Source organism: Pelodiscus sinensis, chromosome 6 (assembly GCF_049634645.1).
Source record: "Pelodiscus sinensis isolate JC-2024 chromosome 6, ASM4963464v1, whole genome shotgun sequence".
Taxonomy (NCBI): domain Eukaryota; kingdom Metazoa; phylum Chordata; order Testudines; family Trionychidae; genus Pelodiscus; species Pelodiscus sinensis.
The window spans coordinates 79,412,397-79,439,858 of record NC_134716.1 but is presented as its reverse complement, the minus strand read 5'-3'; the positions used below and the strand labels follow the sequence as shown (position 1 = coordinate 79,439,858).

The window sequence follows — 27,462 nt, the reverse complement described above, 5'->3', positions numbered from 1 at the left end:
AATTTCAACCTCAATGATTAAAGTCTAGCAAAGATAAAAGCAATTGGAAACAAGGTCTTACAATGTGGAAAATATAGGCAACCTTAAAAATAGGTGGCTGTGACAAAATGGGGATTGTATTTACTGTTTGCTTTATGTTGCATGTGATTTCTGTCTTGTACTGTTCTAGTTGTGTGCGTGCCTCAGTTTCCCAGGGCACTGCACTTGTGCCTGGCTGGGGATGGGAGTTTTGGGTGTGACTCTCACTGAGGGGAGGCTATCCCAGACTGCCCCGCCCATCACATAAACAATGGTTCAGGCTCTCTTGTAACCTGAGTCTCAGGGGTGCAACCAGATCATACTACTTGCCCAGGAATGGGAACAAAGGAGAGGAGGCGGAGCTGCCTACAGGGCTGGGACTAGTTGCTGAGCATATGAGGGAGTCTCAGCTGGCTTAGGATGCAGGGAGGAGGCCCAGGGCCCTGACTCGGGGCACCCTGCTCCCCAAGATGGAGTGTACTGGCTGATCCTGTGCTAACAACAAGTCAGTGCTATGCTATATCCTTGTGAACAAATAAACCTTCTGTTCTACTTGCTGGATGAGAGTCCCATTTGGCTGCAGATGGGGGTACAGAGCTCAGTGACTCCCATTTTTCTGTGACCGTGGCATTGTCAATTGCATAGCACAACAGATCCTGCTATGTAGATACCATTCTGATTATTAATATGTACATTTTCAGTAACTGGCTAGACATTAATTCTATTTCTCTGGTTTTGTTGCAAAAGCAGAACTGCACTGCCAACAGGAAGCTAGCGGAGGAGAAATGTCCCATAAATAACTGATTTCAGTTGTGCTTCATATAAAACAGAAGAAAATATAAAGAATTCACAGATGTATCTGAAGTTTGGGTACAGATGGATATAGACATATACACAGGTATTTTGCATAACAAGGTTGCCACTTCATGTATACAAATCTAAGTAACTACCAAACATTTTAAAATAACACAATACAATGAATAGTCCAAGGACGTTGTTTTATTCCTTCATTTGTTGACCAATAACATTAACTGTTTTGAAAAGGAAAAATAAAGACACTTTTCCAGTGAGCTGTTTGAAATATTATTTTGCTATGTTTCTGGGTACTCAAGCATGAAAAGTTGCTTGGTGTCTTGCTTCACTATATAATTAAAAGTATTCCGTTCTATTCCAAGCCATACTAAGAACTATTATATGTAAATGGGTAGTTTCCATAGTTGGGGTTATACATGAATAGCATTGTTTCATCAAACATCTCTTTTTTTTTAAAAAAAAATTTGGATTTCTGTAAATACAAGAAAAAGTAAATCTCTTTTCAGAAGATGACATGCGATAGTTGCTTTATCAAATAATTTTTTCATTGTTTGGGATACATAATTTACATGTGACAGACACAATAGACAGGTTTGTTTATCTTTGTTTCTAAAAATCTTCTGGAAAAGAAAACCTGTAATCACTAACTTTGAAACTTTTTGGTGCAATATTCAAAATCAAAGATAGGACCAGATGTTAGGACCAGACAAAACACAGAAGCACAGGTCTGGGCATATGAGTACATGCATGAGAAATGGGTCACAAAGTTCACCTCTGTAATCTTCTGATATTGGGTTGCTGCATATGAGACTAATTGCTAAGCATGTTAGAGCCAATGGCAGCTAAACTGTGACCCATTCTTCACTGCTCAATCTTTTATATATCTGTATTTTGGAAACAGAAAAATGAATAGAGTTCTGAACTACATGATGGCATCATCTTAGCAATATCTATGGCCAGCTTGTATAACAGTTCAAGGATGTCAAATAGTCACTTCCTCTGAGTTGTAGAGCAACCTGAATTCAATGTAACTTAGGCAGATGTAGTAACTGATGGGCATTTTTCTAACAAGAACTCAGTGATTTTTGTATATCTTCTAGTTTGTTTTATTTCCACCTTGCTCATTCTAATTACACAGCTTAGCTTTTCAAAATGACAATAGAGATGGTAACAACTCTCAGATGCAGCAAAAATGTTTGGGTTACTCAATATAAATATGCCTTTCAAGAACGTTACCACTGTAAGTTACTAGACAGTCTTTTAAAGAGTAAAGCTTGCAGAAATATGTAATAAACTCAAAATGCAAGCATTAATATGCAGCAGTTAATTTCACTACAGTAGCTTTTACCGTTTAGAACATTGGTACTTGCAAGGCTGCTAAAAGAGCTAAATTGAATGGCCAGATTGCATAAAATCTTCACTTTAGAAAAGGTTATTGTACTAAACAGTTCATTAATAAATACTCATCAGTATTGCCGTTAGAATTCCTTTGTGGCACAGTACTGAAAATACTTGAACACGTCATCTTCTAAAATGTACATGTACGGTTTGTATACATACTAGTTTGAGCTCGCAACACCCAAATTTGTGTATTCTAATCAGTTAGATACAAAACTACATGACTTTCAATGAGGATGACTCTTAACAGTAGAAATAGGTTTTTTTTTAAATTTCATAAGACCTGCATTGATGATTATTGTAATATCTGTAAAAGATTTTTAAAAAATTAGGACAATTTAAACCAGAGATATTAGTAGTAATAGTAGTATACGTAAATGTGTATTTCGTGGCCAATACAGGAATTCATTAAATGAATTAATAGCGAACTAAATGAATTTCGGTAACCAATAATCATGTAGGGTTTTTTTTTAATCAATCAGATTTGGTCTTCCTGTTCTAAGAATGTCTTTGTAAACACACAGAAAAAGACTTCTCAAACTGATGTATTTATTAAGTTTGTTTTCAATTGGATGGCTTAAAAATAACCACTTTGAAATCCAATGTAAAATGCATATGAATGACCTTTGCAGAATTTATAATATCAGTGTCAGTACTACTAAATTAACATTATGAAATCAAAATACAGGTCTTCAGTTCCTAAATGGCATTTTGTTAAACTGTACACCATGGTCCACTAACAGGAAAAAAAGGAAACAGTTGCCAAAAGTATGGCCTCTCCTATACACGCAACAAAGAAAGAGAAGGGTTTAGAATGTTTATCTTTTTGCTGTCCAAAGTCTGTCAAGCCATTAGCTTGATAGCAAGAGATTCTTGACATTCTTCAATTGCTACTGTGCAAACAGAATGCTGAAGGCCATCACTATACAGCACACAGCTACGTATGGACTCTTCCGTTCGCCTGGTGGAAAGAATTAAAGCGAATTACTGACCAGCTATCCCTAAGAGAGCAGGCAGACATTATATCTAGCTTACTATAATATATTGATATATAATGTATATTAATTATAATTCTGTGTGGAAAAATAGAAGATTATATTCAATAGTTACTGTTGAAAGTACTGCAAGAATGTGAATGCAGCTATTTCAGGATATTTGAGAAAAAGTACAAGAAAGGATGAAGGAGGAGAAAATTAAAAGTGAAAGAGAGAGGCAGATTGGCTGTTGAATTCAAGGTCCACTGGCAAAATAAAGAGGAGAGCATGATAAAGCCATTTACAGTTTCTAAAACCTCTGCCTAGCTCTATCCCAGCACAATTTAGATTAAAGCAGCTCCCAACCTGCTCTATATCAATTGAGATGTGGCTCAGCAGTCTTTGGCCGTGCTCCCTCTCATTATCCCTCAAGATTAGGGATGTAAAAGTCCCATTTAATCAGTCAACAGTTAACCTATTAAGTGGGATCCAGGAAAGGGACTGCTGTAGCACAGTCTGTGACAAGCTGGTGCCAGTTAACTGATGATTACCTGTTCACATCCCCAGTTGGGACCGCAAACTGGGTCATCAAAATGTGTCAAAGGATCATGTGGCTGATCTTGTCCCCCCCAAGTCTGGCTTGGCTCACTCCCCTTCTACCTCTTGTCTTCCAGAGCCACTCAGATTTGGCCCAGTTGTCATGATGCCAGGAGTTTGGGTAGCCCAAATTTGAGCGAGTGGCACTACAATCCTGTAAGCCAGGTCACAACTCCACTTTGACAAATTTGGTTCAGTCAGGGGATGGGACCAAAACTTACTGGTGCTCAGCCCGGAAAATTGACGGTGGGGTGAATGCCGGGCAGGCTCTAACTGAAACCATCCCCAGGGCATGCTGTAACTAGGGATGTTAGTGGCTAGTGAGATAACCATTTAACCCATCAGATCGTTATTGGTCCTGGTTAATTGCAACAATTCTCCCTCCCTATACGTGCTCTGCATTTAAACTCATACTGGCAGGCTGGCTCAGTTCCAGCCGGATGGTCTGAGTTTTAAACGAAGAGAATGCAGTGGAGCCGCCTGCTACCCCGTGCTATTGCCTCTGATACAGCGCCTGTTCACAGGAGGCCCTGTGGCTAGTTTCATTGCCAAAGAGGAAAAAAAAAACACTTACCAATCCTGGCACACTTCCAGAATATGCCCAATAATCTGTATAGATACATAAAAAGTTGTTAAAGTCCTACATTTAATATAATTTAAAAATAATTTAAATGACTTTTGGTTCATGATTTACTATTCAACCTTTGCACTTCTGATCAAATTAAACATTTGAACTCATTCTTTTCTTGCCCTCCAAAAACAAAACACAAATGGCAGTCATTGCCAAGAAAGTACCAGGGCAGAAGTGGTGCTCTGGCAACCTCTTGGATAAAACTTGCACAGTATTTCACAGATGCCAATCTCTGAACTTACTTTATATCTATCTTTTTCACTATTTATGTTCTTTTACTCTTCATTTTCACCTCAGCTCAGGCAATAAAAGTAAATAAAGTATTTTTCTGAGGCAACAATGCTACAATTTCTGTGTTGCAAATACAAGAGAGTACGGTTTACATTTAAACAAATCAGTTTTCATTGGAACTTAATTGCTCATGGAAGCATTACTATTCCAAAGTTTCCAAAAACTTACTTGAAAAATCTAGAAATAAGCCAAATTTTACCTTGACAGGGTTCCTTTAACTTAAACCTTTTTCAGGCTTTTTCTTTACCAAACGGTGATTTAACAATATGGCCAGAGGCACGTTCGGAAGAGTGACAGACTATGGGCAACACACAACGTAAAAGCTTTGGCACCTTGAAACTCATGATTTGATAGGAAGAACATACTGTAGTCAGTTGAAATGCTAGTTGGTTTGGTATTAGACAGTTTACAGAAGAAAACAAGTTGCATCATTTTTAAAGACTTCAATCTCCTGAAGCTGGTGATAAATGTAGTTTTTTTTCTTCACGTCATCTCAAAATATCAGAAAGACCACTATATAGGAAGGATATAGCAAGACGGGAGCACTCAAGATACTTTTAAGTAAGAAAAGATTTTCAAAGGTTCATTCTGCTGTGACAGCTAGGTACAATTTACTTATTTACTTTATTTATTACTTTACTACTAATATCACTAGAATTAATTTTACTCAATATGTCTAGATATTTCCAATTAAGCATGGAATATCCTAGCACAAAGGGACAGGGGTTATATAATATGTGACCTCTTTGTAGGTAATCTTACCTTCAGGAAACTATGTGTTGGCTTAGAAGCAATGAAATTTCATTTTCTAATACAAAGTATTCAACAAAAATAAAATGGCACTTCCTATGTAAAAACAAACCTACAGATCAAGAGCTTAAGTTGTCCACCATGATAGTACCCTTTGAAAACATTTCTGGTGTATAAAGACAGTTCTATTGTACTGAGAGACATATGCTTCAAGAGTAAACATGATAGGTCCAGATGAAAGGAAGTATTATGTGCCAAAATAGCACTAGAATTTTAATCAGTAAAATAAATATACAGTCTTACTGTGTACACCTCATTGACTACTGTCTTATCCACCATTAACAAAAATTGATATAAAAAATAAAATTTCAGTAGATCTTCATATCTTCCCATCTTTATTAATGTCAAGAAAAATGCCTGATATGTCAATGATAATGATATGATTTTCTTGTGTAAGGACAGATAAATGTTTTCATACTAGTTTTCCAAATGGAAAAGGCTCAGGTGTCATCTTATATAGACATTTAAGTACACATTTAAAAAAAAATGTAATAACTATTCTAGCCCCAACACTTCATTACAGAGTAAATCATTCTTAAGGATTTTACAAATACAATCCTTTAAGTATAGTAAAGAATTATAAAAAATCAGCATGTTCTGAAAAATGTATGTAGAAACAGCAGGATAATAGATAATTATTGTTCTCAATGGCTTCCTGATCAAATCGGAGGTATTTTCAAGCAAAAAGATGATTATTTTAAATAAAAGCCCTGCAAACTCAAAAATGGATCTGAATGTCAGGCTCTTCTTTTGCTGGCACAAACAAAATTGATTGTATAAATGAGGGCAGAATTTGGCCCAACAATTGGTACCTCATCTTCCATTGCATTGAGAAGCAACCAGGAACAGAACCCAGCTCACTTTCCCCCAAAAGTCAGCCCAGCAGTATTAATAAATACTAATATAAATATTGATTTGATATAGGGTACACAGAGAAAACTTGTTGAATTTGCTTAGTGCCCTTTTCAAACTGTCATTTTCCAGACAGAACCAAACTTTACGAAGTAAAGTGGATAACGCCATAGCGGGACAACAATAGCAAAATCCAGTTGCATGTAGGAACACCAAATTCCTTAATTTAGAAAAAATTTAAACAGCATGATGAGAAACTGCTATAGTGATAGAATCTTTGTTTTGATATTGAAAATTATTTGAAAATTCCTAGTTAAATGTTTAATTATATGTATAGACTATTAACAGGCCCGGTCCGAGCCATTTTAGTGCCCCGAACCCAGGTGCATGGTGCATGCGCAGGCCCGCTCTCCTAGGGAGGACAGGCCTGCCCCCAGGGCGCACGGCACATGCGCTGCTCAGTCTGGCCCGGCCCCCACTGCTGGCACGCAGCCCGGGGCAGGCCACGCCTGGCCGTGCAGGGCCCCACGTCCGTGGGTGGAAGGGTGCTGCTGGCCGGCACCGTGGAGATGGGAGGGACCGGCACTGCGGGAGCCAGGTGTGTAGCGCCTGATGGCAGCTATAAGGGACGCCACGCGCTTCTTACAGCTTCCATCAGGCGCCCCTCATCGGTTGGCGCCCCAGGCAGCTGCCCGGCTCGCCCACCCCTTACTCCGGCCCTGACTATTGATAATCTCTGGAATTTTCCTTCACATTTGTATTCTAAAAGACTCAATAGAAATATAATCCTCACCTCTTTCTTTCCATCTCCATCTTAAAAGCCATACAGATATAGTACATACACATCTATGAAATAACTCAAAGTAGAAAAATTGGTACATGACCAAGTACGACGTGTTCTATATCTATTTTCTGGGAGTTGAAATTAATAAGTACAAGTTCAGGCAGAGAGTTATAAAACGGAGGGTTGTAAGTGGTGGTGGTCGTAACTCGGGGAGTGGCTGTATATATATATATAAAAAAAATCTTGTAAATGCCATCTCATCCTCTTCATTTTATGAGATGTCCTTTATGTCAGCAGCAGTTTTAATTTTAAAATGAGAAATTCTGTAAGGAAGAGCAAACTACATCACTATTGACATGTTCTGAAGTAAGTAAAGATGATCAAAATCCCAATTTATCTTAAACCACTTGTGTGAAAATACAAACCATATACATGGCTAGTTACAGAATAAGCAACCTATCGTTTTTTAAAAAAGCAGTTAGATACAAACATACCCAGTTTTATTTTTGTCCAGTAAGCTGGGAGCCAAGGATCGGATATAAGCACAGGTACATATGAGCAGCAAGATTACTGTCAGTAGACTCTGAAAGTTGAAGATTGCAGACTAAAAAAGAAAGTTAGAAAAACAATGACACTTTTTCATTACAAGCCATTATAAATCATCTTTTTCTCTCAAACTCAACAGCGTTCATAACATTTCTTAAGCTGCTAGTTGTATAGTAAATATTGCAGAAATAAGGCATAGTATTTTAATAATTAAAATACCGGGATGTAAATATCTGACAGTTGGTCCACTTTTTTATTAACTGCCTATAGGGCACAACAACTTGGAATGATTCTTTGGAATCTGTTGTCTGTGACAAATATTAAACATTTACTATAGATTTAAAAAAAAAGAAATATAAAATTACTAATCTTGTTAGTCTGTCTTACATTGATAAAATACTGCAAATTCATTTTGTGCACTTAATTTTTCAGTATATTGTCTGGACATTATCTATTCGCAAATCAGACTGATTATTGTACCATTGCTGGCATAAGAAATATGAAACTGCAGATGATATGGAGGGCGAGCTAACTATATTTCCATAAGCCAGGACATTTTCTATACTGATGGTAATTTACTGTAAGTGCCAAGCCACTATGTTTGAATTAATAAGTCACTAGCAACCTCTATATTGTATTTTTTTCTTTTAATGGGCTCATAGGAAGTTACATTTTCTAAAAAGGCATTTGCTAACCTCTTGATGTGATTCATAGATTAGATTAAAATTATTTAACTTATTACAATGTGGAAATATTTCAGCTATTTGAGACTCTAGTTTTATTGCTTCCTAATACTGCTCCACTAGTATGTGGATTAATTCAATAGTTACGCTACTCACAATTATCTTCAGACAACTTACTGCTAATTCCTCTGCTCTCAGTTCTTATTTATTCTCAGCCCACGAAAGGGCAAAACAAGTAGAGGAATTAAGTTTTTCCTTGCTTTCTGGGATTCCCGGTTCCTGAAAAATTGCTGTCCGAATACTTGTTTTTACTCCTGTTGCACTAACAACACTTCATTATAAAAGACTAGTTAATACTGTATCTGTAAGTACCCAACACGTATAGTATACCTTCATGTTGCGGAATCCATCTTCTAGCAGTGAACGAAATGGGATTCATTAAGATCTCATGAAGGCTACTATTTAAATGATCAGATGGGTAACTATTTAACTGTCAGGGCACTTTATTTCCACTTCCACAAGCACCCTGGGTAATTCTGTGTCAAAAACTGTTCATAATAACTTAAAATTCTGCAACATTTTGCATCTCCTATTTATCAAAATAATAAAATTACACAACATGGCTTTCAATTACAGTAGGCTTCCGATAATCCGGCACCTTTGGGACCTAGGTGGTGCCGGATTATCGGATATGCCAAAGTATCAGGAGGTACTCTAACGGGGGGCTGTGACGGTTCTGCTAGGACCCTCACTGCATCCAGGGGGTGGGCAGGAATGGCACAGCGAGGAGCGAACCCTCCGCTGTTTTGCAGGAAGGTGGGGGAGGCCCTGCGTCGCCGCCGAGAGTTTCCAGAAGGGGAGTGGGCTCCTCACGCCCCAGACTGCGGTAGTTATCGCTGAACAGGGTGGTGAGGGGCGGCACTACAGGACCAACCCGGCAGCACCCCAGCTGCTCTGCTCTGTGGCTTGTCCGTCGTTTGTCAGTTTCAGCCACTTCCTCAAGTGCGCCGCTGCTGAAACTGAGGAGCGGTGGAGCAGAGCAGCTGGGCTGCTGCCGGGTTGATCCAGCAGCGCCACCCAACACTCCCCTGCTCAGCACCCGGCAGCACCCCAGCTGCTTTGCTCTGTGGCTTGTCCGTCGTTTGTCAGTTTCAGCCACTTCCTCAAGTGCGCCGCTGCTGAAACTGAGGAGCAGAGCAGCTGGGCTGCTGCCGGGTTGGTCCAGCAGCGCCACCCAACACTCCCCTGCTCAGCACCCGGCAGCACCCCAGCTGCTTTGCTCCACCCCACAGCTTCCCCAAGTCTGCTGCTGTCACTGCTGAAACTGACAAACTGCTCTGCTCCGCTGCTTGTCCGCAACTCGTCAGTTTCAGCTGCTTCCCCAAGTCTGCCACTGCTGAAACTGACAATCGGGAGTGCTGGACCACTGGATGCCGGACAATTGGGAGTTTTACCGTACTTTGGATTTTTTTTTTCAAAATAATTATCAAGAATATAAACAAAGTTTCAGGAAATGATTTTTGAAAATAGATTCCTTGCTAGGCATATCAACAACAGAACTGAGTAAATAATTCACTTAAATTACAATACAGAAATGTATTTCCTGCCCTGCTCATCAGTGCAAAGGCTTGGGGAATTTGGGGGTAAAGGAGGAGTTGAGGGAGAATGAATTAATTACTGGGCAGGAGCCGAGGAGTGAACCTGGAGGGTTGCTGGGTATGGATGGCAGAAATATGGAACAATTTCTTTGGCAGTGGAGGGATTGTTAAGGAGTTAGGAAGCCTCCCAATATAGACTCTTGCTGACTGCAGCCTCTCCCAATTGAGTCCGGTACATATGCTCTGTCCCCATGTATCCTTGCATCCCTACTTCCATTCAGTCCCCATCTTCCGCCCACTAGTCCATCCGAATACCAGTCTAAGTGACTCCCAGCAACTCCTCGTGCCCTATTCTGTCTGCCCCTCCCCCATATCCCATGCTTCCTCCCCTGGTCACACAGGCAAGGTGCTGTAAAGGTGACAGCTTCTTCCCCTCTTTCTGCATGGCTGGCTGCTCCTGCCCCAAGCTAGTGGCCCTCTGGGATGCCAGAGCAATCCCTGATGGGCAAAAGTTGTAAACATAGTTCATTCTCAACAGAATATATTCTTCTGCAGGAAAGAAAAAACTATGGGGGATGTGAACTGTGTGTGTGCAAAATTCACCCAGGCGTATACAGACACATTCTCTACTGCAGCTCAAGTCTCATCTCCACCAGGCTAAGTAAGAAAGATCAAGAATCAAACCCTTCAGAAGTAACGAACAAAACTGTTCATAACGCATAGTAGTGACTTAGCTAGAGAGCAAGGAAGGGGCATTTTATTGTAATGAAATGATTCAAAATGTAATCAATAATCTATAATAGTTTGTTGATGCCTATCTACCAATAATATTTCAGGTATTTGAAAGGATCTATGTGTACAAAAGGAAAAACTGTAACACTCACAATGAGGGCTAAAACATGAATTGGAAGTCCAGACTGAAAATGAGGATAAACATCTTAAAAATGTAGAGTAGAAGAAATCTTTCCTGATAATTTTTTTTATTAAATTCTGACACTTAACATTTTTGCAATTCAACATTTCCTCACAATCATGATAAACTTTTAGTCTTACAACAGACTGTTACTCATAAAGCTACCACAAATGTACACCAAGGCTAATCCAGAATTTGCAAGAGCACCAGGACCTGGGTTCAGCAGAAAGCAAAAAATCTGAAAGCCAAGGCTGAGAGTTTGCACTCCTGTGAACAGAATCACGTGAGGTTACTTGTGATTCTCCACAGTTTTATAGACCAAGCTAGGTGCATCCTCAGCTATGTATTAATCATATTTAGGGAACAGATACAAGGAACAGGATGAATGAGAGAGCTATATCAGCAGAGTGGTTAAGTTGATGCTCTATGACAACAGTTACCAATCCATCATTCATAACTGAATGGTAGATCCTGGAGCTTCTGCCAGTCCGTCATAATGCATAATTAGGTTGCCTCTGCTTGGCCCCATACTGCTCCTGAAAGGAGCTGGCTGGCTAAGTGCAGGCCATCTCTGAACCCCAGGGGTGGGGGAGTAGAATAAGGATGTTAAGTATTGGTTATTTCCAGCTGATCCCGGGCTTAGTGAAACAGCAGAGCCGCATGGAGCCTGGGGTCAGCTGTGAACTTCCCAGCTGACGTCAGGCTCTGCGGCGCTGCCCGTCTAAATGCCGCTGCGTTCATATTGCTGTCTTTATCTAAACACCACAACTAGCCCTGAGGGATACTGGGGCATATCAAAGGCCCAAAGCATCATCTGCCTCATCTGAACTAGAAAAAGCAGACTTACTACAACACAGAAAATGTGTTACAAACCGTCCTATCACCATTTTTAGAAATACAGGGCTTGTGACTGGAGGAAGAAAGTTGTGGGAAAACAGCCAATGGGGAAGAATTGTTCTTCCCATCCATTTAATAATTTAATATATTTAAATCAAGAGGCTTTGGTTTCTAGTGAAAACTTTCACACAAAATTGAAAAAGTGAATTCCAACGGGTCAAAAAGTATGCACAGCATTTGCCAATCTGACTATCATCAAGTACATTAGTCCCACATTTTCATGAGTACTGAATCAACATTTTGCAGCTATTTGTTGGCTCTTTCGCCGAATATTTCCACTCCCAAACAGTGGTGCTAGCTTTGTGGCCAGGAGAGCACCTCTGCAGACAAAGTGGCATTAATACTAGCACTTCTTGTAGGCAATACTTTTTTGTCTTTCAAGAGGAGTATTTTACCACCTTTGAGCAACCAGTTTTGTCTTTCAACTGCCAATGTAGACATAGCCTAAGGAAGGGTGTACATCAACTCAGAGGATATGGTTCCCAACAGATAACACTATCTTCTCTAATTTGCTTATTATTGTACCTCTGGTGAAGCTGAAACAATTGTCTCCTAGATCTCACCAGATACAAAAGTCTAATTTTCCTTACTTTTATAATGTAGTTATGCATTATCAATACAAAATTCTGTGGCATATAAAAAGCTGAAAACTATGATGGAGATACTAAGTTCAGGTTTTTAGACTAGCAAAATACATAACACAGGGGGAACTTTATAGATGGAGTTACACAATTTAATATTTAATGAAAATCTAATTTTTAGGAAGTTAATGGAAAATGCAATAGAAAATGCTTAGAATCCAAGGATCTTATTGCAGAATTTATATTCACACTAGGTTAATACAGAAGACCAAGGCCTTAATGATAAGACAAATTCTTTTGCTTTACTTGTTGTGAATGCTTTACCATCGTAAGCAGCACCCTAGTGGGTACAATAAATATATTATTTCAACAAAAAGTGCAATGTCCACTCTTCAGAAGTAGAAGTGAAATCTGGCCCCACTGGTGTTAATGGAAGTTGTGTGTAATTGACTTTAATGGAGTCAGGCTTTTACCCTATGAGTTAAGGGGTCAGTCTCCCAGGTAGGTCTTGTGTCAAAGAGAGGCCATTACAGTGCCATCAAGCAAATTTGTCAAAAAAATTATGATTTTCCAAATTACCAATGATTTGTTAACAAGACATAACTACAGAATGGACTGTTGCATAGAAATCTCATAAGACAGCATTTTTGTAATAAAAAGACATTAAAAGTTAAAACTTGGATTTAAATGACAACGGGTATACAGGGAAACTTGTACATGTTGGATCGCTTGTATATCAGTTTTTACATTATATTTTACCGTTAGAAAAAATAGAGGGAAAGGATGATAGTGATCATTTGAACAAAACAGATAAATCCCAATTTCTGGTTGAGGAATTACACCTTATACTGGATTTTTTTCCTGGTTCATGTTAGATAGCTAATCAAACAACAACAGCTGTTAAAATGTACCCACATGATCCTAAAAATCCACATTAAAATGTGTATGACTCAGAAGTACAATTCAAAGTCCCAAACATATACAAAGGTGAAATCAACCCACATAATTTTTTAACAAACAGTACTTTTGTTAAATGGCTAAAAAGAATAGACATTATTCAGAGCTGTCCTTTGGGCAGGGAAAATAAAAGTAGTTAGATTTAAAAATAACACTAATTTTGAAATGTGTTACTCCTAAAACTCTAATAGGAAATGAATATACAGAAACTATTCCCATGACGAGAATAAAAAAAACTATTAAAATCACTGCTAGAAATAATGAATAAATGTGCACAGAATTCTACATTTCTCTAATTTATTCTGAAATGTTGAAGGAGCTTCTTTCTCCTTTCATATATAGCAGCTATTTCACAAAGATAAATAGCAAATTTTATATGTACATACACACATTTGTGGGCACTAAATTACTCAAATATTAATAATATAAGGGAAATTCAATTTAACTGATTTCAACTTCATGAGCCAGGTCCACTTTCACATACTAATGTATTGTTAGAGGTCATGTTACAGCTGTGCAACAGAGTTCCTAGCAGGATTATGGACCCAACATATATTATAGGGATGTTAAATATCAGGTGTTTGTGAAAACGTGTAACTGCAGGAGGAAGGCAGGCAGGAGCTGGTACTTGCTGCCTCCTCCCCCTGGATGCCTCTGATAAGAGAAAGGCATCTATCAGAGGCAGCAGGATAGGGGAGAAGGGTGGCAGGTGGTTCTGTGGAGCCAGTATGTGCAAGGAGCCCCCCCAGTGGTCATTTTGCAGTACAACTATCCCTCCTATTAGCCCCCTCCCTTTTCATATTATGGAAAACAATCCCATCCTAGGTATATCCCATTTTCCTGTCAAAACCAGACCTGGACTTTGCTTTAAGTGAGCATAAGAGAAAGCTTCATACCTAATTTGGTCACCCTAGCTCTTACTGTTTAGGAAGAGTTCTTGAACAAATGGACTTGCAGATGGACTGATGGACAGACCAACAGATGCACAAATTCTCTAATATAGATAGCAAGCATGGGGACAACTCATATGCTTACTGGCCAACTAAGAGGAAATCTCTATTGCAATCATAACTCTATTATTTTAAATCAATAAGAATCAATATAAAAACTTGTATTTGGTTGTAAAATACTTCAGATTGGACTAAAAATATAGGTGATTAATGAGATTCTTAAAATCAGGAATACTATGCTTCAATTCAAATCTTTACCATCATGTTTATTTACTCACACGTCAATACTGGACACTTCCATGTATCTTTCTTCTAGTACCAAGAGTTAGTAGATATGATATAACATTTGTAAATAGTTAAAAAAATCAGTAAATAAAGCTTAACACCTCACTAAGTTGTTAAAAAGCACTTTTTTTCACGTCTACATTCAATCAATCTAATATTCTGATACTAGACATCATCATCATAATAAAAAAGATACATCTTTGGTACTACTCTGCATTACTGTATAGCAAATACAATTTATTCTAATGTTTCCATAATTTGTTCTCCGAAAATGTGAATTATTCCCATGACTTGAAGAGGTTGGAATTGAATATGATGTTCTGAGTAATAATGGACTAATAGCATTGATTGGATACAGTCATTAGAGCAGGTGCTATTCAGTTTTTGCCATATAGCTCTTCCGATACACACAAATCTTGATGTGAAATTCCATAACTGTATCTGTCTGGGGAATCTCATAAAATGAAACTGTTATGTTGGAATATGAGCAGAAAGAAATTCTTCTTGGGAAAAGAAAGAAGTATTACTCCATGATGAATAATCTTGTCTTCGCTTTCTCTTGCAGCTCAATCGGGTGATTCAAGTTGTTATTTCTTTGTATTACTGTTGTTTAAAAAGGGACAGATTCTTGGATCCATGTCCCTCAATAATATAGGGTAGATTTTTTGTATTTTGAGCTACACAATTTTGCAAGTCATATAGCTTGAAGTTTCTCCTCTCAAAATGTGTTACAGAAATTTCATGAATGTGACAGAATTAAGTTGCCCTAGAATACAAGTGGGTTTTACCCATGAAAGCTCATTATACTATATATAGTGTATGTAGTATATATACTTGTTAGTCTCTAAGTCTACAGAATGCACCAAGACTCACAATCAAAGTCTCACATACCTTGTGTAAAACTCCTTGATTTTTAAACCAAACTTGTGGTGAAGAATTCTGTGGTAAAGTAGACATTTTGCAGCAGCTCAATGTAAATGTTTAAAATGTGAGATTTACTGAATATTGAAAATGAGTAAGTTCAGTATTTCTATGAAAACAAGGTGTACACAATTCCTTGGACTTGATCCTGCCTGTATCCCCATCTGATTTGCATGGCACCATCATCACAAAATAAGGATGTTAGAGCAGTTATTTGCTTATCGTGTGGTCAATATAATTTGTATCAACTACAGGCAGTCCCCGAGTTACGCGGATCCGACTTATGTCGGATCCGCAGATACAAACGGGGATCTTCTCGCCCCGGAGGACTGGAGCCGCCCGCCTCCTCCGGGGCGAGAAAAGCTGCTCCCCGTCTCCCTGGTCTGCTGCGGGAGCCAGCAGACCAGGGAGACGGGGACCAAAGCGGCGCAGGACCCGGGGCCGGACCCGCGGCCGCTTCCAGATCAGCTGGAAGCGACGCGGGTCCGGCCCGGGTCCTGCGCCGCTTTGCTCAGCGTCTCTCTGGTCTGCAGACCAGGGAGACGCTGAACAAAGCCGCGCAGGACCCGGAGCCGGACCCCGGCGCTTCCAGCTGATCTGGAAGCGCCGCGGGTCTGGCCCCGGGTCCTGCGCCGCTTTGCTCAGCGTCTCTCTGGTCTGCAGACCAGGGAGACGCTGAGCAAAGCCGCGCAGGACCCGGCCGGACCCACGGCGCTTCCAGCTGATCTGGAAGCGGCCGCGGGTCCGGCCCCGGGTCCTCCGCCGCTTTGCTCAGCGTCTCCCTGGTCTGCTGGGGTGGACGCAGCTAGTGCCCCCCTCAGCAGACCAGGGAGATGTGGAGCAAAGCCCGGGGCCTGTGGTAGAGCAGGTGGGGCGCTGCCGGTTGGTCCCACAGCACCGCTCCTTGGCGCTACTGGACCAACCTGGCAGCACCCCAGCTACTCTGCCCCAGGAGTCCTGATTCAGCCGCTGCTGATCAGTTTCAGCAGTGGCTGAATCAGGACACCTGGGGCAGAGCAGCTGGGGTGCTGCTGGGTTGCTCCAGTAGCGCCAAGGAGCAGCCGCACTACTGGACCAACCCAGCAGCACCTGAGCTGCTCTGCCCCAGGCGTCCCCAAATTAGCCGCTGCTGAAACTGACCAGCGGCTGACTACAGGAAGCCCGAGGCAGAATTGCTCCGCCCCGGGCTTCCTGGAATCAGCTGCTGATCAGTTTCAGCAGCAGCTGACTTGGGGACGCCTGGGGTTCTTAAGTTGAATCTGTATGTAAGTCAGAACTGGTGTCCAGATTCAGCGGCTGAATCTGGATGCCAGTTCCGACTTACATACAGATTCAACTTAAGAACAAACCTACAGTCCCTATCTTGTACGTAACCCGGGGACTGCCTGTACACGTTTAATCAAGAAGGGGAGCCACTTTGCAGAGCTGCAACGTGGGTGGCTCCCAGACCCAGTGCAAGCTGGAACTGAGCAGTCCCAGCTCGCGCTGGCTCTGGGACTGCTGCACCTCTGCATTTTAAATGTAGTAAGAGTCCAGCAGCTCTTACTACATTTAAAGTGCAGAGGCACAGTAGTCCCAAACTGGTGCAAGCTAGGACTGCTTGGTCTCAGCTTGCACGGGGTCCAGCAGCCCGTTTGCGGTAGTCCAGACTGGCCATGGACAGGAGCTGCTGCCAGAGCAGCCGGGGCCACTGTGGGCAGAGGCTACTTCGTGGTAGCCTCCCCTATTGCCCCCTCCACCACCCTGCCTCTGATAGAGGCAGGGGCAGGCGACACTGCAGAGACAGTTCTGGGGGGAACTAGCTCCCCACAGCCCCCATTTCCCCCAGCCTTGCTGCCTCTTATACAGAGGCAGCAAGGTGAGACAGCAAGGGCGGAGGGAAGCGAGTAGTCAACTACCCAACTTGACTACTCACTTATATCCCTATCACAAAACAGATTCAACAGCTGGTTAGGGAGTTCCCTCCAATAAGGGAACACCTATACACAGCTGGGGATCTGGCCAGACTGCGCTGTACTTTGATAATTCTTGGACTAGCCCTGTGTAAGCACCATGTGTAATTTAAAGCAGGCTCGAGGATCCTCTAAAACAGGCTGAGGGCCAGAAGGGCAACTAGCAGCCCTGGGGATCAGGGGAACACAAAGGTGGCTCAAAGTATTTGCATTACCCTGATCCCAAAAGCACCAAGGATCAGTCTGCCATAGCTGGGAAACTGAAGCCTGATGTTATTCTGATATCTCACTGATTACACTATATCCAAATGTAGAGGTTTCCAGTTCACAAGGTTTTTATTATTAACAATATATGGTTGCAACATAGAAGTACCAGGTGGGTAAAATACTCCAGCCCCCACCAATTACCAGTTAACTGAAGCCTTTCCTGTTAAGAGTGACGGTTACCAGTTAATCTTTCACATCCTTAGTTTGAGGCCCAAGATTCCCACAACAGCAACCTAAGTCAACAGACTATCCATGCCTACATTCACCACTGCAGTCAATAACCACGATCAATCACATTAACTGGCTGCTTCAGTTAAAACATTAAATAATTAAGATTGGCATTTAAAAGGCAATTATTTGACTGTAAAGTCATATTATCATATTGAGATGGATAGGAGAGTTCATAATTCACACAACTGCTGTTTTAAGCTATCTGCAGTTTCAGTAAGACAACAATTAAGTTTACCCTCAAATCATATCTGGAATGTTTTTGCCTCTCACAATCAGAAAAGTTAAAAACTTAATTACTGGCTGTTACTGACAGCTTAGTTTCTAGCTGTACAGTTTTGCAGCAAAATTTGATAGAATTGTACAATTTAAGTGATTGTGACTCGGAATGATGAGAGGCAGGTATTTAATCGAAGAGCAAATATAATTTTTACTTACTACTCAATTAGGCGATAGGCAGCCCAGCTCAATCCCAGCTCGCACTGGGTGAAGGACCAAACCTAACTTTGGCTCTGCAACTTAAAAGACAATAGGAGCTAGGGGGCTTCGGCAAGTAAATACACTCCTGAACCCTTAATGTATATATCATATACAGCTCTCTACACACATAAGCAGTAGGGAAAGGCTGCACAGGGCAAAAGCTCCAGGACCTTCACGATTTGGAAATCTTTTACTGCAACAGTGAAATACTCCCAACATTTGGGAGACAATGCTTGTCACACTAATGTTAAATATGGCCCACCTCAGGCCACTGAGGACAGAGACTGCTCTGGCACCAGCTGGCTGTGGACGGGGGATGCTGCTTGAGCAGACCCTGCCCGCTGCTAGCCCTGGCCGCCATGAACAGGGGTTGCTTGGCGGCAACAGCCCCTGTCGGGGGGGGGGGGGGGGAGGAAGGAGTCCAGCACTTCACAGCAGCATCCCTTAACCCCCTGCTGCCTCAGAGAGAGGCAGCAGAGGCAGGCTGCACCCAGGAGATGGTACTTCACTGGTTCCCCTCAGCACTGGCTCCTGCTTCCCACCCTTGCTGCCTCTTTCTGAAAAAGGCAGCAGGGGGAGGTAGGGAGCAACTAGTTGACTAGTCAGTTGCATCCCTTCTTTGCTCTATGCAGAACATGTTCTTACTTGGACTTCTGCTTTTACAGAAAAAATAATCATCTCTAGATTCCAGTTTTCTCTCTCATTTTGCACTTAAGAGCCAAATTTAATAAATTAAATGACCCTTTGATCAACATGGTTAGTTATATTTTAGGGCAGAGTTTTCAATTTTTTCCCCTTCTATTATCCTACATTCTCAAATCCATTAAAGCAACATTAGAAAAGTCAGAAAGGTACAAAAGAGCTATAGCTCTCCCAGGCTGCTGCTGAAAAGGGAAAACTTCACTTATGCTCATCCTCCAAAGTGTCAGTGTATTTTCAGAGACCATTCAACAAGTCAGGCAACAACTGCTTTGGTCTGACACACCCTGTGCCTACAAGGCACAGCCATCATAAAGATCTTGCAAAGAATGCTTACACAAGCAACTATAGACTGAACCTCTCTATTCTGGCAGCCCGCAACCTAACTAGAGCCAAACCAGAGAATTTGCAGAGCCACAGGAGGTAAATATTGTGTAGCAGCATTACCAACACTTCCACTGCTTACTGGGCTCTTAGGGTATGTTTACACTGCATTCCTCTGTCCAGAGAGGAATGCAAATGCAGCTGAGCAAAATTGCAAATGAAGCATGGATTTGAATTTCCCATGCTTCATTTGCATAATCGCATCAGGCTGCTTTTTTGAAATAGCTTTTTTTTAAAATAAGGTGTCTAGATGTGATTATTTCAAAAGGAAACCCTTCTTTCGAAATTACCATTAAACCGCCTTTTAAGGAATATATATTATGCATTGTTCTCTTAAAACCCACATTATTTTCAAGAAAAAGCAACTACTCGTGTGTTATCAAGAATCTAACAGAAAATATCGTTTAAGCACATTTATCCCTTTAAAAAAGAAAGGGCGGCAAGATCTACCTGCTGCAGACTAGCGAGTATAACCGAATACTCAGCTACACATCACGTGCTCGCGAGAGTTCTCCCGCCCTTCACCTATTTGGGTCGCTGAATGACGTCACAGGCGCGATGGCGTCACTCAGCAAGCCAGGCATTGGTGACCGAAATGAAGCATAATGGGGGGGGGGGGGAGGGCAACCACGAGACTGAGTCTCCAGCGTGGTTACTGGAACAGGGGGGCCAGGAGCGCGGGGGCCTCTGAGCAAGCGCCACAAACCAGCCGCGAGCTCCTGGGGTCGGAGCCCCTCACAGATCAGGGAAAAGGAGGGGGAAGGGGAAGGGGCTCAGCGCCGCACAACCGGCACCTTCGCGCTTACCATAGCTCCCCGCTTCTAGACACATCACACTTCCGGGAACGAGGGGGGCAGAACCGGAAGAGGCGTTACCTAATTTTCTTCTGGTTGGTCGGGGAAGTGCCGGCTCGTGACTGACAGGCGTCAGCGGAGCCTCTGCGAGTGCTGATTGGGGGCGGCGGCCAGAGGGCTGGGGGGGTGCATAACTGTACCGGCGCGCGGCAGCTGGCGGCTTTGATTGGCTGCAGCAACTCACACTCCCCCGCCCCCACCGCGGGAAGGCGGAAACGGGATCGCACAGTGGGAGCGAGGTACAGGGGGGCTGTCGGGCGCTCCCACAAGGCGCGGGCCTCCTCTTGCCTGTGCCCTGGCAGCAGACTCCCTGCGTCCGCGCTGCCGCCTTGCTGGGGCGGGCGGGGTCGTGTAACTGAGGCGGGAAAGGGGCAGGAGCCTGCCAAGGGCTGTCGGGTGGGGCGGTGGCCTCCTTCCCCTCCACCAGAGATAGGGGCGGGGAAATTTCCGTTGGTGGGAGCAGAAACGGAGGGGAACGTCCGAGGCCTCGCCCTTCTCGCCCCGTCTCCGCGGGTATAGGAGCAGTAGCATGGGGGCAATCCCAGAAGCAGTGCTTGGGTCGCGGGGCAGCGGCTGGGTCTCTCTGCTTCCCTTCCCCGCCTCCCCTTCCTCCGTACACTGACCTCTAGCAGGCGCCTGTGTAATTTTTCAAGCCCTTCTGGACTTGTCTATACTGGGAACTTGCATGGGCATCCTTCAGTGCTGTGAAATATCCACATCCTTCAATAACGTTGCCAGGCCAACCTGATCCGTGGTGTACACAGTGCGAGGTTGATGAAATAATTACTTTGCCAGTCTGGAAGGTGGCTTTACTACTACAGCAATGGGAGAACTGTCAACATAAATAATGTCTACATAGACTGAAACTACGACTATAAAGGCAATGCAATTTTTAGAAGCTGCTGTATTAGGTTTCTAAATTCTGTGTTAGCTCTCCACCCTGCACTCCCCCCCTCCCCCCCAACAGGGCATAGCTAGTTGGTTGGTAGTCTTGCTTACTTCATTGGGTCATATGCCTACTTTTACATTGACCCTATGAGTACGCTTTGTATATATGAATGAAACTTGGCCTCCTTTTGCCCTCTTAGGATAAAAAGTGCTGGATGAAAAATGAATCTCCCCTTTTGATTGTCACTGAGTACCTGTAAATGAAGAATTCTTGCTGTTGATTTCTGGGCATGTTGTTTTTAAAGTTGGCAAACAAAGATTCATATGCTTCAGAGGGGTAGCTGTGTTAGTCTGTAAGAGGAAAAATGTAAACAACAAATAGTCTGGTAGCACTTTAAAGACTAACAAAACATTTAGATGGTATCAGATTCATCTGTACAGATAGATGCAGGTCTTTACTGGCAAACAGTATTCCATTTCATTTAACTTCTGTAAACTACCCTTTTTATGGAATATTTGTCATCTGTAGAAATATCTCACCACCTCCCATTCACTTAATAAATATATTTTTGTCTTACATGTAAGGGCCTATCATTGCTCATCTTGTCACTTCCCTTCTAAGTGACCAAACTATGGATATGAAATATAAAAACTGTAATTGGATATTGTGATTAAAACCCCACCTGTCTAGTTGAAATGACAGTGGTAGCTCTAATACATTTTTGTGAGCATTTCTGTTTTAAAGGGCACATCTGATTTTTCCCTTGACTTGTTCTGTAACTCATGATAGAACGGCTTGTTATCCTATAGCAGTCAAGGTAATCTTTAAAGAGTTAGTTTATCCCATTTTGGCACCATGCCATGATACTTAAAACATTTTCCAGTGTTTGGTTACTCCTTGTTGTGTAAAGTGCGTAAAGTTTAATCATTTCATTCTAAGCATCTATTAGAAATGTGGAACTGCAGTGATGCGGTAATATCTTATTTAGTGAAGTATGATGAATCAAATAAAAAAAACATTGTTTTAAATGAAGCACCCCATTTCAAAAAAAGAACATCTTAACAATTGGTTTGGTTTTGCAGGTAAATTCAGAATGATCCTCACTGTTTACTCCTGGAAGCATATAAGACAACAGAGTAGACTTAAAAAGAAGCAGATTCATCTATCAGTCTCCTCAGCTTAGATTTTATTGCAGCTCCTGTGTGCTAATTCACTTCATTATCCTCCTTTCCTTTATGGAAATGCTACCTTGGTGGGAGCTTTAAATTTATGTGACAGACTTGGTGTGGCTAAGTTGGAAATGCTTGAATAAAGGTAATACTTATGTGTCAGAGCTATAACCCCTTTTCTCATACTTAGCTACTAAAAGGCACAAATTAATTGAAACCTTTGTAGTTTTTTAATTGTCCAGTGTGGTGATTTAGGTTATTGGCTCACTGAAGTCATTACATGCATCAGGGGGCCTGTTAGAGCTATGAAATCCATAGTGATGCTTTCATCTGACAGCTGATTTTGAAGGAGGTCTATATCTCTACCTCCATAGTCTTTGCAGTAGATAGGATTTAATTTGTGGGATCACTGTGGTGAAATAGATGTAGCCTTGTTATTTTGTGAGCAGTTAGCTTTGATCTTCTGAGAAATTTCAGTAAGACAACACTATATGTGAGAATGTAAAATTTCAGTGGAAGAGTGTGACTATTATTTTTGTGCTAAGGACTAGAGATGTAAGAGATTAGTCAACTATCCAATAATCAGAAGCTTAGCGGATAGTTGACTAGTCATGCGACTAGTCGCTTCTCCCCCTCCTCCCCCCTCGCTGCCTCTATCAGATAGAGGCAGCAAGAGGGAGAGGAGCAGGAGCTGGTGCTAGGGAGAGCCGGCTTAAAAGCTGGTTCCCCCTAGCACCGTCTCTGTGGTGGGCAGGGGAGATAGCGGCACAACAGGAAATGCCACGAGCGGGGACTGAAGCAGTCTCTGCTTGCCGCACTTCTGCTGCTATTCTACTTTTGAAATTTCAAAAGCAGAAGCCCCGCAGAGAGCATGGGGCTTCTGCTTTTGAACTGTAGCAAGAGCCTGATAGGGCTCTTGCTTCAGTGCAAAGGCACCCTTATAGACTAATTGAATAGTCAGTGGAAATCCCATCAATTGTTCAGTTTAGTTAATTAATCTAAATTTAACATCCCTGCTAAGGACTGTCACCACTGATCTGTTTTCTGAAAGGTTACTGAATAGCTGAATGTCATTTTCCCATTTCCAAGTTTGATGGTGTTTAACTTTAAAGGTACCAGTTCAAGAGCAATAGATTTGATTTGGGGACTCTCTTTTTAAGGTTCATACGTCAAGTGTTGGACTTATTGGTGGGGCCATTGTAAAGAGGACAGAAGTCTATATGCATTGCAGAATTTTGTGATGGATACTACTTCTATCACTGGAAAAAGAGGGAGAATAATTCCACCTTGCCTGGAAGAGACAAAGGGATATCAGTTGATTTCCTATGAATGTTGCATGATGAAGTCAGGAAATAACACTACAATAAAGGATACACTTATAAAAACTTACTTCTGTAGCAAATCTGGTCAGTCTTCTGTTTATATCAAATATTTTTGGGCCAGTGAAACAAACACATTGAGCAGCTTTTACATTTAAACATCTATGTTGCCCTTACAAGTGTAATTTTTTTTTCCAGAGAACAACTTAGCTTTTAGTGGCAATTCACTATAACCAGTGTTGCAATGCATTGAAGTGCTTTGGAAACTTTTCATCCTCCATAAACACACAATTTCACTTTTAAGTAACTGTGTGGTATGTAACTTAGGTTCTACAGGCAGTCCCCGGGCTACGGACAAGATAGGGACTGTAGGTTTGTTCTTAAGTTGAATTTGAATGTAAGTCGGAACTGGTACATATTGTACCCCAGGTGTCTCCGATTCAGCCGCTGCTGAAACTGACCAGCGGCTGACTACAGGAAGCCCGAGGTAGAGCTGCTTTGCCCCGGACTTCCTGGAATCAGCTGCTGATCAGTTTCAGTAGCAGCTGACTTGGGGACACCTGGGGTAGAGCAGCTGGGGTGCTGCCAGGTTGGTCCCCGCAGCGCCGAGGTGCAGCGCTGCGGGGACCAACCCGGCAGCTCCCCAGCTGCTCTGTCCCAGGCGTCCAGATTCAACCGCTGTTGAAACTGACCAGCAGCGGCTGAATCGGACACACCTGGGGCAGAGCAGCTGGAGTGCTGCTGGGTTGGTCTGGTAGCACTGACCAACCCGGCAGCACCCCAGCTGCTCTACCCCAGGTGTCCCCAAGTCAGCTGCTGCTGAAACTGATCAGCGGCTGATTCTAGGAAGCCCGGGGCAGAGCAGCTCTGCCTTGGGCTTCCTGTAGTCAGCTGCTGGTCAGTTTCAGCAGCCGCTGACTTGGGGACGCCTGGGGCAGTGCTGCTGGGTTGGTCCAGTAGTACCGCACCTTGGCGCTGTGGGACCAACCCGGCAGCTGCTCTACCCCAGGTGTCCTGATTCATCTGCTGCTGAAACTGACCAGCGGCAAGAAAAGCCTGGTCTGCTGGGGGGGCGGGGGGAGAGCGCACTAGCTGCGTCCAACCTCCCCCCAGAAGACCAGGCTTTTTTTGCTGCGGAGGATGGGGCTGGCGGGACCGCAGCACGTCTCGGCGGTCCTGCTGCCCGCGTCCTCCGCGGTGAGAAAAGCCTGGTCTGCTGGGGGGGGCACACTAGCAGCGGCCCCCCCCCCCCCCAGCAGACCAGGGAGACGCGAGCGGTGGGACCGCTGAGACGCGCCGCGGTCCTGCCGCCCGTGTCCTCCGTGTCTTTGCTCCGCGTCTCCCTGGTCTGCTGGCCCCCCCCACCCCCCCAGCAGTCCAGGGAGCCGTGGAGCGGCTTTTCTCGCTGTGGAGGATGCGGGCGGTGGGACCGCCGCGGCGTGTCTCGGCGGTCTGCTGGTGGGGGGGGGGGGGGCGCAGCTAGTGCAGGATGAGTCACCCCGTTCGTAAGTAGGGATCTGACATAAGTAGGATCCACGTAACCCGGGGACTGCCTGTATAGGCAAAGTAAAATACTGTCTTCAGTTGTAATTGAAAATTGCAGAGGAAATGTAGGTTGTAATTACCTAAACTGGAATTTGACAAGCATATTGGACTTTACCTTTCTGCTCTTGTAGAAAATAGTGCTACGAGATCATTAATTATCCTAGTTGCTGAGGATTTCAATATCTAATTTGAAAACTGGTATCTTGAACAGCACAGTGCCCCTTAGGTTGATGCTATAATATAGATTCAATGCCAGTTTGAAAAGTGCCACTTATGAACTACCAACACCACATCCTTCAGCAGTTTTCGTCAAACTTTTCCTATCCAAATAGTGATTGTATCTAGGGTTATGGTGGAGACATCTGTTGAGATTGCAGTCTTTGATCCAAATGCAGGCATAAAAGAAACTAGTTTCCTTTTTTTTTTAAGTGTGACATAAATCAGTTTTAATAAGTAGTGTTTGTCTTCTATTTCATAATAAATAAGCAACAGAAACTTTTCTGTTAGCTGTATTGTCAAAACCAGCTGAAAGGGAAGGGGTTGTTCAGTGCTCCATTTGAATTGTTTAAGCGATAGAGCATATAAGAATTTGCTGTAAAGTGTCTATAGAGAATAAGGCTTTAGGTTGCTGTAAAATACACACAGAATCCTAAGTAATGTGTTAAGTTGTACATAGGGTATAAATATCAATTAAAGTTAACTGGTAAAACAATAGAATTGTAATAGTTTAATTGGTTAGTCATGTGTTTGAGATCTGGGCTGCCTACCAAACAGCCCCCCCCCCCACCATGTGCTGCAGCCAGGGTACTGCAGGCAGCTGTGGTCCTAGCAGCTAATACTTACTGGGTAACCAAGTAGCTTTTTGGCTCTTGGAATATAAAGAATTAACAGGATCTTGAGACGGAGAAGAGTTGTTTCAGATTAATAGTAATTAAAATGAGACTCAAGTGAAAAATACATGGGCTTTTGACATGACACATACTTGTGCATATACTCTAGAAAACAATTGCATATATATAAAAGGGCAGAACAATCATTTGCATATTGGGGAAAGTAGTGCATCCTGAGAGATGGTGTGAAACTCAGTTGATGCAAGTTTTACATGAGCATGTCTATAAAGCTGAGAATAAGGGTGTGATTTATGTAAATTGGTCCTTTTTTTTAGACCGTATCCATTACTAGTCTTTATTGCCTTAAAATAAGTCATGAAATGCATAAAAAGCATTTTTTCATGTAATTTGCTGCAATTTCAAATTATAATTATAAATCATTGAATAGAGTATAGGACACAACATTTATTCTGAGCCAGGAAAAACATGCTACAGGAAGACTCATGAGGACTATAAGCCTAGCAGTGTGACTATACACTTGATTAGTACTGCTTACTCCAGACTGTCACTCAGATTAATGACCAGGTGCCATGTGTGTAACATTGGTTTATTTTATTTTATTTTATTTTATTTTATTTTATTTTATTTTATTTATTTTTTTTTGGTGACTGAAACTGCTTATTTTGTAAAATGACAAGGTTTATCATATTGTATTGGACCAACTTCTGTTAGTGAAAGAGACAGGTTTTCAAGATTACGCAGCTCCTCTTCAAGTCTTGGAAATTAGGGTGACACAGCTAAATACAGGCAGTCCCCGGGTTATGGACAAGATAGGGACTGTAGGTTTGTTCTTAAGTTGAATTTGTATGTAAGTCGGAACTGGCGTCAGCCGCTGCTGAAACTGATCAGTTTCAACCGGGGCTGAATCTGGATGCCAGTTCTGACTTACATACAGATTCAATTTAAGAAACCCAGGCGTCCCCAAGTCAGCTGCTGCTGAAACTGATCAGCAGCTGATTCCAGCAAGTCTGGGGCAGAGCAACTCTGCCTCGGGCTTCCTGTAGTCAGCCGCTGGTCAGTTTCAGCAGCGGCTGACTTGGGGACGCCTGGGGCAGAGCAGCTGGGGTGCTGCTGGGTTGCACCAGTAGCGTGGCTCCTCGGCACTACTGGAGCAACCCAGCAGCACCCCAGCTGCTCAGCCCCAGGCGTCCTGATTCAGCCGCTGCTGAAACTGACCAGCAGCGGCTGAATCAGGACGCCTGGGGCAGAGCAGCTGGGGTGCTGCCGGGTTGGTCTGGAGCGGCGCTGCGGGACCAACCCGGCAGCCCCCAGCTGCTCTACCCCAGG

At 42.6% G+C, this 27,462-nt stretch overlaps 2 protein-coding genes across 4 annotated transcripts in view; one reads left to right on the top strand and one right to left on the bottom strand.

Annotated features, from left to right (window-relative positions):
• Positions 1-1,291: 1,291 nt before the first annotated feature.
• Positions 1,292-20,449, bottom strand: TMEM167A (transmembrane protein 167A). The gene is made up of 4 exons (XM_006124338.4): positions 20,316-20,449; positions 7,663-7,772; positions 4,375-4,409; positions 1,292-3,190 (listed from the first exon to the last, which is right to left on the bottom strand). Exons 1-4 carry the CDS (start codon positions 20,316-20,318, stop codon positions 3,120-3,122), a joined length of 219 nt encoding a protein of 72 aa, XP_006124400.1. The 5' UTR covers positions 20,319-20,449; the 3' UTR covers positions 1,292-3,119.
• A 4-nt stretch (positions 20,450-20,453) lies between these two features.
• The window catches only part of XRCC4 (X-ray repair cross complementing 4), a 274,028-nt gene continuing 267,019 nt past the window's right edge, over positions 20,454-27,462 (top strand). Inside the window, exon 1 of one of the 3 annotated variants that reach the window (XM_025185287.2) lies at positions 20,454-20,602. The gene's annotated coding sequence lies outside the window, so the exon portion shown is untranslated. The remainder of the gene's footprint in view (positions 20,603-27,462) is intronic. The other 2 variants (XM_006124336.4, XM_075932197.1) reach the window with 2 other exon arrangements.

Coding starts and splice junctions, on each gene's coding strand:
- TMEM167A (XM_006124338.4), bottom strand. Junction 4,410..7,662: donor CTGGACAAAAATAAAACTGG/GTATGTTTGTAT, acceptor GTATCTATACAG/ATTATTGGGCATATTCTGGA. Junction 3,191..4,374: donor CTGGAAGTGTGCCAGGATTG/GTAAGTGTTTTT, acceptor TCTTTCCACCAG/GCGAACGGAAGAGTCCATAC.